Consider the following 12,149-nt stretch of genomic DNA (forward strand, 5'->3'; position numbering starts at 1 on the left):
AAAGTCATGTGATAAATTAAAGCTTTGTTATTGGTTCTCTAAGGTCTCCTCTCTTTTTTAAAGTATTACAGCATTAAATGATGAATTGTGGAGATGTGACAGGACAGAAAGTGGCAACATGGTACCATAGAGGGTTAAACCTCAGTAGAAATTCAGCTCCCAGTTTTCCTTCTTGTTCATGTGAGTTGAGTGCGTTGTTTTCCATTTATGTTGGTGAAAGTTAAATAAATAAATGTTTCAACAGCATGTGTGTGTGTGTATGTGTAGATGTTTCTGTGCATGTGAACAACCTGAAGAATTCTCTACAGTCTGAACTATTTCACTTTTATGGCAGCGTGTAAAATGAAGTGTGTTTGATTTTAATGATGCTGGATGTAGTTGTGGTTGCAGCGCTTCATTCTGCAGGATGTGTGAGCTGTTATGAGGCAGTTTGGCTGTTATGTGTTATGTGTGGTTTTGTGAATTGTGTATTTTATCAGCCTAGTTTGCAGAATAGTGTTTGATCAACTGTTAAAAAGTGTAAAAGAGGTGAATGAGCTGAGAGAGCCGGTGTTGTCCAGTAGGGGGCGCTGCTGCTGCTGCTGCTGCTGCTGCTGCTGCTGCTGAGACACAGAAACACTCTTCATGATCATTTTACACCCAGAACTAAATCACACTGATCAATATCTTTATTCTAATTATCAATCAATGAACAAAAACATTAATAAAATCATAAACTATAACGCAGCTCCTGAAATCCTCCTCTGTTGTTCCCAACGCTCCTGTGTTCTCTATATATAATATCTATCTTTATTCTATTATATTTTATTCTGTTGTATAAATCCTAAATAGTATGTGTATTTTTTGTACTAGGATATTTTACAAGTTAAGTTATTCTATTTGATCTTATTTAGTTTTTATTTTATCGTTACTTTTGACTTTTTGTTTGTACTGTACCTTTAGTGTGGCCACCTGACACCACGTCAGACTCCTGGAGCTGTACAGTAATGATGTAAAGGATGTTGTTATGATGCTGTAAAGACCTTTGAGACTAAACAGGCTAGACTAATAATTAGTTTGGTTTGTTTTTCACTTTTTCTGCTCTGTACTACTTTATTTATTTTTAACTCCTGGTTTATAAATATATAAATATATGTTTATATTTGTCTTACTGTGCTTTAATGTTCTTATTTGTATTTTATTGATTGTGTCTCTAAGCTGAGAAGTGCCAACAGAATTAAGTTGTACAATGTACAATGATAATAAAGTTTTCTAAGTCTAAAATGCCTTGCCTTTATAGAAACATTTCTTATGATTCTAAATATAATATAATATAATACAATATAATATAATATAATATAATATAATATAATATAATATAATATAATATAATATAATATAATATAATATAATATAATATAATATAATACAATACAATACAATACAATACAATACAATACAATACAATACAATACAATATAATATAATATAATATAATATAATATAATATAATATAATATAATATAATATAATATAATATAATATAATATAATATAATATAATATAATATAATACAATATAATATAATATAATATAATATAATATAATATAATTTAATCAGTGTTAAACTCCATGTAGTTGAACTACAGAGCTTCACTACTCTGCTGTAACTTGCTGGTAGTTTAACTACATTCAGATTTTGTGCTGCATTGAGTAGTTTTGGGTCATTTTTTGTAGTTTAACATCTCAATTTACAAACTACAATTTTAGCCAATAACATAAAACATTCTTTATAAAAAAAAAAGGCCTCTATAATATAAACTTTATTTTACCATTATTGTGTTCTCAGAACTCTGGCATTCCTGTCATGGTTTTAAACATCGTAGTTCCAGACACATCGATCCAGAATATGTCGAACTCTTTGTATTGTTTATTACATAGTTTGACTGGTTTACATTTCTTTTTTTTCTGTTTTTTTAGTTTTTTGGGTTTACATTCCTGACTTACCAGTGTGTATCGGGCAGAGCCGGTCCGAGGCGTCAGCGGACGAAGCTCCTGCTTAAGAGGAATGAATTCCCTTTTTAAATCTTTAGTGCGTACCTTCTGTCGATCCCTAGAGAAATCCTGCCTTTTACAAAAACCCTTCATAGTTAAAAGAAGCAGATGAGGTGCTGACAGAAAACACATTGTCTAGTAGTTTATTTAGACATTCAGTATCACTCAGTTCTACATCATGTTGAATATGAAGCTTAAGCTGCACTTTTATCTGAGTTTGGTTCCATTTCAGATTAAAAACCATCGATGGGGTAAAAACACACCAGATTTCATTCATAGTGACAGGTTAGAGTTAGACAAATGAAACAAGTCTGTAAATGACCAATAATCAGTATTATTGGCAGTAATAGTGGACCCTAATATAAAACTTAGTGGAGACTTGGGACAGGATTATCTATCACCAACATGTAGTTGAACCTACAGGATGTTAGTTACCAACACAACAGAGTGTAGAGGCAGATTTCTGCTGCATGTGAATGTTTTATAGACTGTTATATTTTTATATTTCATATCCACCACATGTTGATTTATTTAACGTTGAGTTAAATGAGTAGAAGTTGATAAAGCTACTTTTTATAACTGTAGTTTTACTAACTCCATTTCTCCAGGGGTAGAAATGTAGTTTGTTCAAACTACTGTCAGACTCAACTACATGGAGGTTTACAGAGCTTCCCCAACACTGATAATATAATATAATATAATATAATATAATATTGCACCTACTCTATTCAAGTGTCAAATAGAATAGAATAAAGATAAAGACAGATCTATACAGAATACAGAGAAGGTTATTGTGAAAACTGTTGTAGTTGTGCAGAGTGACTGTCCATAGGTTGGAGGTTATTATTGTTGTGTAATATAGGTATAATATAATATAATATAACATAATATAACATTCAGATTTTGTGCTGCGTCAAGTAAAAAGTAGTAAGTAACTACTTTTTGGGTCATTTTTTGTAGTTTTAACTTCTCAATTTACAAACTTTTGGCTAATAACATGAAATATATATATATATTTTTAAGACCTCTATAATGTAATTTGACCATTATTGTGTTCCAGAACTCTCTTTGCCAACGCTGCCTCTGACTCCCTGTTCAGGTGTCAAATATAATAGAATAAAGATAAAGACAGATCTATACAGAATACAGAGAAAGTTATTGTGAAAACTGTTGTAGTTGTGCAGAGTGAATGTCCATAGGTTGGAGGTTATTATTGTCTATATAATATAATATAATATAATATAATATAATATAATATAATATAATATAATATAATACATTTCATATCCACCACATGTTGATTTATTTAACGTTGAGTTAAATAAGTAGAAGTTGATAAAGCTACTTTTTATAACTGTAGTTTTACTAACTACATTTCTCCAGTTTGTTCAAACTACTGTCAGACTCAACTTAGAGGAGCTTCCCCAACACTGATAATATATAATGTATAATATAATATAATATCATATTACGACAGAGTATTAGGGCCACATTGACAAATAAAAGAATCACAAACTTTGAGAATAAAGTCGGAAATTTACTTTATTCTCATAATGTTATGACTTTTTTCTCGTAGGAAATGTACGACTTTATTCTCAAAGGCTGTTTTGTTTTGTCTTTTCTCAATGTGGCCCTAATACTCCATTGTAATAATATAATATAATATAGCCTAATATAATATGATATAATATAATATAATATAATATAATATAATATAATATAATGTAATGTAATATAATATAATATTATGACAGAGTATTAGGGCCACATTGACAAATAGAAGAATCACTCATAATGTTATGACTTTTTCTCGTAGGAAATGTACAACTTTATTCTCAAAGTTTGTGTTTTGTTTTGTCTTTTCTCAATGTGGCCCTAATACTCTGTCGTAATAAAATAATATAGCCTAATATAATATAATATAATGTAATATAATAATATATATTTGATGAGGTGGGACAGTGTTTGTTCTCCTGACATCATAATAACGTGTTAATAATGTTTAGTTACTGCTCCACTGATGTAGTTATTCACTATAGTGACCTAACTGAGACACACCTGACCAGGTAGGACCAGGCTGTGACACCTGTCCTCCTAATATAATATAATATTATGACAGAGTATTAGGGCCACATTGACAAATAAAAGAATCACTCGTAATGTTATGACTTTTTCTCGTAGGAAATGTACAACTTTATTCTCAAAGTTTGTGTTTTGTTTTGTCAATGTGAATACTCCGTCGTAATAATATAACATAATATAACAGTAGTACAGTAGTAGTAGACAAGCGTCTTTGGGTTACTGAAAAGCGCTAGCCTATATAAATTAAATGAATTATTATTATTATTATTATTATTATAATATATATTTGGTGAGGTGGGACAGTGTTTGTTCTCCTGACATCATAATAACGTGTTGATAATGTTTAGTTACTGCTCCACTGATGGATTTATTCACTATAGTGACCTAACTGAGACACACCTGACCAGGTAGGACCAGGCCGTGACACCTCTCCTCCTCTTCCTTCTCTCCTCTCCTCCTCCTCTTCCTCCTCCTCCTCTCCTCCTCCTCTCCTCTCCTCTCCTCCTCCTCCTCTCCTCTCCTCCTCTTCCTCTCCTCTCCTCCTCCTCCTCTCCTCCTCCTCTCCTCCTCTCCTCTCCTCCTCCTCCAGCAGCAGACCGGGAGCTCCAGCAGCTCGTGTCCGGGCTGCGGAGCGTCCTTCCCGGCTGCGGAGCGTCCTGAGCGGCGGGGCAGACCCACATGACTGCAGCCAGAGAGACAAAAAGCAACACAACAAACTGCTCCGCTGAGTTATACACGGTGTGTGTGGTGTGTGTGGTGTGTGTACTAGTGCAGTGTGTAGTGTGTGTAGTGTGTGCGTGTGTGTGTGCTGACTTTCTCTCCATAGAGTTTCACTGAGTTTACATCCGGGTTTTTTCCCTAGGCAATGGGAGTCGCAGCACCGCCGTTCCTTAGGCAAAGTGAAATAAATTCGCCGCACCGACACAAAAAGTAGTCCGCTTTTCGAACACCTTTTCCGGACCCCCGGCGCCGCTGATCGGATCGATTTGATCAACTTTACCCACGGCGGGGTTGACCATCGACCGGCCGGCCGCCGACACACCGGCATTACCGGCCGGGGTGACTAGTTTCTGTGCCCCCTGCCTTCCTCCAGCTCCGCGGCGCAGGGATCTGTGCTGTGCTGAGGCTGAGCTGAATGAGATTGAAGAAGAGTTCTTCTTGTTTTGTAGCTTCAGTTTCTCTGTTTTTTACACAATTTTTTGACTAAAACTCGGGATAACCCCGGGCCCGGTGGCGGCGCGGCGCGGGCAGGCGGCAGAGGACCGGCCGGTGGACTCTCTCAGCACCGCGGATCGCCTCAACACACACACACACACACACACAGGGACACACACTGATATATATATTTAATTAATCCAGCGGAGGACTGCTGCTGAGTAAGTCACATTGGGGCTTTTTAATTCCATAACTTTAATTCTCTCTGTTGTCAAAGTTTACCTGTGCTGCTCTGTCCGCCGAGAGCCGGTGTGTGTTGTGTTGTGAGAGTGTGTGTTCAGTGTGTGTGTGTATAGTGTGTGTGTGTGTGTTGTGCAGGCAGGCAGGTGTGTGTGTGTAGTGTGTGTGTCCGCCGCTGTTTGTCTGCAGCTGCTGTTGTTTCTGTGTGTTGAGCTGTTTCTTATTCTAGGAGTTGATGTTCTGGAGGACGAGGGGCCGAGGTAACTTACACACTAACACACACACACACAGACCCACACACTAACACACACTAACACACAGACACACACTAACACACACACCGCTGCCTCCATCCGTGGAACATGGCTGCTGCTGCTCCCGGGGCGGCTGGCTCCTCAGCCCCGGCCCACAGCCTGCCTCCTTCCCCGGTGAAGTTCCCCAGCGTGGCTCGGAGCTCGGAGCGTTAGCCGTTAGCTGCTATTAGCTGCTATCTAGCGGCTAACGGCTAATGGCTAACGCTCCGTTAGCAGGTAGCAGCTAGTAGCGGCTAGCGGCTAACGGCTAACGGTCTCCGCTGCCTCTCGGTACCGTGTCTCCGTGGCTCGGTGTCGGCGGCTCGGACCGGTTCTCCAGCCCGTTAACACACACACACACGCACGCACACGGACACACACTCCCCGCGGGGCCCGGTGCCCCTCGGAACCAGCCCCGGTACCGGAGCTGCAGCGATGCGGGGGGGAGGGGGGTGTAGGAGGGTTATAACCGGAGCTCCTCTCCTCTCCTCCCGGAGCTTTAACCAGCAGCTTCAACAACTAAAAGAGTTGTTTTGTTTCTCCGCTCAAACCGACCGAGTCTCGGCTTCATCTTGAAAAACCTAAAACCTCCATTTTAGCTTCTTTTCCCTCCGCGGCCTTTTCTCTCCCTCAGAGCAGAAGTTTATCCACTCAACTTACCACCGTCCCACCGGAAACAATTACTGCAATTAGCGGCCGTTAACGGCTGCTAACGGTTAACGGCTGTTAACGGCCGTTGTTACCGGCTTCTAACGGCTGGTAACGGCTTTAACGGCTTTAACGGCTGCTCCGCGCGCCGCTGCCCGGTCAGAGAGACCGGGACCGGCCGTTAGAGTACTACTAGAGTAGTACTGGAGTAGTACTATAGTAGTACTAGAGTAGTACTAGAGTACTGTAGGATCACCAGGACTGGCCGCTACTACTAATGTAGTACTGGAGGAATACTAGAGTAGTACTGGATGAGTACTACCGGAGGAGTACTGAAAGTACTGTAGGAGTACTGGGACCGGCCGCTACTACTAATGTACTACCGGAGGAATACTAGAGTACTGTAAGAGTACAATAGGAGCACCGGGACCGGCCGTAAGAGTACTACCAGAGGAGTACTAGAGTACTAAAGGAGGAGTACTAGAGTAGTACCGGAGGAATACTAGAGTACTGGAGTAGTACTGAGAGTACTATAGGAGCACCGGGACCGGCCGCTACCAGAGGAATACTAGAGTACTACTGGAGTACTGTAAGACTACTGTAGGAGCACCGGGACCGGCCGATACGGTACTACCAGCGTAATACTACTGTTAGAGTACCGTCGGTAACAGTACTGTGGGGAGTACTGTAGTACTGAAAGAGTACTATGGGAGTACAGTAAAAGTGCTGTCAGAGTACTGTCGTAGGAGTAGTGTGAAAGTACTGTAGGAGTACTGTGAGTACTGCTGACCAGAGTACTGCTGCTACTCACCAGGACCTAATAATAATTTAAAAAATAACCGATAGTATTAATCAGTCCAAGTTCTTGTTATCGGTTAAACGGTTAAACATGTGCATCCCTACTCAGTGGTAGAAGTAGTACTCACCCCTGATGTACTTCATGTCCCAGTTAGGCTACTACAGCTACTACTATTATTACTACTGTTGCTATTGATACTACTATTACTGCTACTACTAGTACTGATACTACTACTGCTACTGTGGCTACTACTTCACAGCAGTAAATGTACTAACTTGTGTGTTTTTCATGAGGTTTCTGTTGTGTTTGTACTACGACCTGTGTATGTACTTGTAGGTTCTTGTCATTGAGGTTTCTGTTGTGTGTACTTGTACTGCACTCAGCTGCCTGGTCTTTGTTCTGATTCTGATTTTACTCTGATTGATCTGATCACTGATTTCACTACTGAACTCTTGTTGTTTCATTGATTCTTCATGACGGTTTTAAAGTTACACAACAGTAAAGTTCCTCCGTTGTCTTCATGGTTTACTTTTAAAGGGATAGTTCACCCCAAATTGAAATTTCCCTCATTATCTCCTCCCCCTCATGTGGACTAGAGCATGGCTACCCGACCCGAGCCCGCGGGTAACGAGCCGGGCCTGGTTTTTTATTGACCCTTTGTTGGCCTTCTGATTGGTCTGCTGTTCCACCAATCAGAACGCTTCTCCCCATGTCACGTGTTGTGCAACATTCTAAGGTTGGACAACCCTGGGATGAAACCCTATGAAACAAGATAGGTAGACAGCAATTTTTTCGGCAAAAACTACTTTATAATTGTTCAATATGGTTAAAATGTGCCTGGGGTTCCTGCAATAGCAACTCACAATATCTGGAACGTATTGGAGTCATTTTTATCCCATTCTCCAAACCCAAGACATCAATAAACATACTTAGCCTATGTAGGCTACTGTATTACTTTAACCTTCTGTTACGTATTTAATTGAGCTTAATAATAGGGTTTGGGGGTGGTCCACTAGGGGGAGCTGTAGGCATAGGTCAGGGGTTAACTGCAAAGTTTTGTTTGTTGTTGTTGTGTGCAGTCCTCATGAGAAGTGAGCCTGTTTTTCCCTGGCTGTACTGTGCTAAGTGCTAAGCTCATTCATCCTCCAGTCCACTCTCTGGTCGTGTTCATAGACAGAGAAGATCTAATACCTTCAAAATTATCTAGCAAACGTAACATTACCGCTGCTAATGTCTTTTTAACTTTGTGAAGTTTTACGAGGAGAAACGGGAGATCGGTAGAGATTAGCTTGTAGCTAACGTTAGCTAGCGTCGTTAGCTACTAGCTAGTGAGTGACCAAAACAATGATTTTTTCCACATTTTTCGGAAAAGTCAGGTAATGCCCGTTCAATCGCTATTGAGCCACGTCTGTCCTCTACCATGGACACTATTTTTCTGATGTATAAGTTCATTCAAATTTTCCTTACAAACAATTTAAATCTGCCTAATTTTCAATGGTTTCCAATGGGAGTTAACTCTTCCGTGACCATTGTTTGTCCAACCTAGCAACAGTAACCGTGGGGGGCGGGGCCTTGACAAAGGGCCTGATTTTTAATTTATTAATTCGGGCTCGGTTCGGGTCGGGTTTGAGAGTCTCGGGCTCGGGCCGGGTACGGGCTTAATTTCCAGGCCCGTGTAGCCCTATAGTGTGGACTAAGGGCTGGGAGAAGCTTCTCTGAGTTACAGGGGGTCTCGGCGTAGCAGTGCATGTCCATATGACGGTTGAGAAAGACACACCAGAAAACATCCAGATACCTCCATGCTGCTCGTATGTAATGTCCGTCTTGTATTGAAGCCCCGACATGAGAAATTGTTCAGAAAAAAATTAAATAAGTCTATATTTCAAGCTTGTTTGTAGCGGGGCTGTCAGAACGAACTTCGCTATTCGAATACAATTCTAATGTTAGTCAAAATGAGAACATTCGAAGGTGGAAACTGATGTTCGAACGTTTGCCTTCCGTGACGAGGCAAATTAACATGGTGCGTCGCGACGTTCAGAGTAGTACACATGTTGATAAAACACAATGCAGTTGTTGTTGTTGTTGTGCTGTGCACAAAGTAAAGCTGCAGCTTCAAATATACCAGCAGAGTTTTTTTAATTGCCCGTTCATTCGGCCGCCACGGTGGCGTATGTGTCCCCAGTCCCCACTCTACACACACACCTTTTTTTTTTTAATTGATCGATCCGCGGACCACTTGTGTGCTGATCACGGATCAGCTGTGATCTGTTGCACCACAAGTTACTCTGTGCCCTAACCCCGCAGCCCCGCGAGGAGGGGGGGCGCCGCCGGGTTTCCACCGAATCAACGATCCTCTTTTTTTTTTTGGTTCACGTCAAGATAACTTCTGTATTTTTCCATAGTTGTCTTTGTTTAACACTTAGAGACTTTTGGTGAAGTAACCATGGAGCTCCTATGCAGGATCGTTCTGCTGTGTCGTTGTCGTCACCGTCATCGCTGCCCCCCCCCCAAAATGAGGTTAAAAAAAACACATTAAACATTCGAATATTTAACATAAGATGGGTTAGAAATTCGAACCTGGTTTTGGGGGAAGATTGACAGCCTTCTCATTTTGGGGCTTCAATACCAGAGGGACATTACATACGAGCAGCATGGAGGTATCTGGATGTTTTTTGGTGTGTCTTTTTGTTACAAAGACAGTTGGTATCCATTTGCAATCGTCATATGGACATGCACTGCTACGCCGAGACCCCCTGTAACTCAGAGAAGCCACGGAGGACTCTGAAACTTCTCCCAGCCCTTAGTCCACATGAGGGGGAGGAGATCATGAGGGAAATTTCAATTTTGGTTGAACTATCGCTTTAATACCACGATTAATTGTGAAAACAAGTCATGGTGACATCCCTCTCTGCTAATCAGCTGCTCTTAACCACACCGAGAGCAAAACTAAGCCCTTAGTCCACACGACAGGGAGTAGATGATGAGGGAAATTGGAATTTTGGGTGAACTATCCCTTTAAAAGTGGTTTAAAGCTGAAAATATGAAGTGAGTTTGTGTGTCTTTGTGTTAGTTGTGATGTGTGTGTTTGCTGTGTGTTGCAGGGCAGCAGAGAGGGGTGGAGTTCAGTCCCACAGCCAGGTGGTGAGTCACATCCATAACAACAACCACAGTCAAGTTACTGCTCAGTTTAATAATAATAATATTATATTATTATTATATTATATTGTTCTGATGTAGAAACACTCGTCATGCAACAGTCAAGTGATTTATTTAGATCATTAACAGGTTTAATTAAAGGAAACTCCTGTGGTTTAATGATCCTAATGGAGTCAGTTATAATAACACATTTTATTTTATTTTATTAGCTCATTTCCATTCACTCATTAGTCAGATCACTTTGTTTGACTTGAACCTGTTGTAACATATAGTAAAGTTATTTCACTAACTACACTGACCCACATTAAGAGGAACAAAGTTTTTATTTTTAACACAATTACTTTGACACGTTTACATTAATATTTAGCAGCGTTAATGAATATAGATATAGAATAAATAATATAAATGTAAATGTGTTTTGATGATCTTATTATGTTATTGTCACTTTGTTTCCAACCTGTTGTTATTATTCACCGTTATAATAATGTTTTATGTGACGTATTGTTTTAATTTACTTCTCTTTTTGTTCTGCAATGCTAAGGTTATTTTAACTTCATGATATTATAATTGTTCAACTTGTTTCACTTGAGTTTCAGTTTCAGTTTATAATTTTAGTGTTAATGTGACTGAAACTGTCCAGTTAGTTCACCTCGTTTCACTTCAGTTAATCTGTTTTATTTCATATTAAATAGTAAAGGTTCAGTTCACTGAGTTTAACTGATTTTCCTTTTTCCCAGCGGCACTTTAATGCTTCAGTTGGATGGTTTTCCTACTGGACACAGTGTTAAGGTACAAACTACTAGTACTAATACTAGTACACTACACTGTTACAGTACATGTATGAAGTAATAGTACTACAGTACTCTGTTTACCAGACAATTGGACTCGACTCATAGGGACTCGGACTCGAGTCACAAATTTAACGACTTGCGACTTGACTGGACTTGGAAGGCAAAGACTTGAGACCAGATGACTCAGACGACTTATAGGCCTGTTTTTTTTCGTTGTATTTTTTCTTTTCCACGTGGATATCATTCCATATGACCAGTGCAGTCCGTTTGTGTGCACGGCGCGCGCTCTAGCAGGTTCAGATGGGCTCTGGTTTTTGTTTTTTTTTCCGAAGCGGGAGCTTGCACTTTTGCTCTTGATTGCAGCTCTTGATTGCCTGGGCTTACTGATCCATTGTTTCCCTACAGTGTATTTTACATGTTTACTTTAAAAGAAAGGAGCTATAATCAAGGATGCAAACAGCGGCCGAAAAGCAAAACTCGCTTTTTTCATGATCAATTAGGTGACTTGTGTGAATCGTTCAGATCCAAAGAGTTTTTGTTTTGAGGGGGGGGTCTCAGCGTCTCAGCTGGGGTCAGTAAAATGTTTTTCTAACAGGCTGACAGAGACAATCACGTGAAACTGAGGCGAACTCATTCATGGTCTCTGATTATACTGATAACAGCCGACCTCCAATGTAGAGACACGACATGCGCGCTCATTAAAGCGGTGCGTAGCCGTGTGCAGTCGGTGCGACGGCGACGCTGTTTTTCCCCCCGTGCATGTCATGGATGTATTATATTAACGGTGCATGTCCGTGGAGCTGTGCACCGGACATGCCCCGTTTCAGAGGTGAAGGAAGCCCTAAAGACGTCGCCTCCGCGATGTAGAATGTGTTCAATTAAAGTGAAACTAACACATTATATAGGCCTATATGTCCATTACACACTGAATGAAACATCCCATGTCTTCAT

General features: G+C 40.2%; 1 protein-coding gene across 1 annotated transcript in view; it reads left to right on the plus strand.

The window, feature by feature from the left end:
• Window positions 1-5,540: 5,540 nt before the first annotated feature.
• The window catches only part of phf21ab (PHD finger protein 21Ab), a 35,145-nt gene continuing 28,536 nt past the window's right edge, over window positions 5,541-12,149 (plus strand). Inside the window, exons 1-3 of the mRNA XM_085780329.1 lie at window positions 5,541-5,771; window positions 10,353-10,392; window positions 11,145-11,196. Coding sequence (XP_085636455.1) covers window positions 5,747-5,771; window positions 10,353-10,392; window positions 11,145-11,196 — 117 coding nt within the window. The 5' untranslated portion in view covers window positions 5,541-5,746. The remainder of the gene's footprint in view (window positions 5,772-10,352; window positions 10,393-11,144; window positions 11,197-12,149) is intronic.

The sequence above is a fragment of the Trachurus japonicus genome, chromosome 6 (genome assembly GCF_045865225.1).
Source record: "Trachurus japonicus isolate A0001 chromosome 6, Traja_1.0".
Taxonomy (NCBI): Eukaryota; Metazoa; Chordata; class Actinopteri; order Carangiformes; family Carangidae; genus Trachurus; species Trachurus japonicus.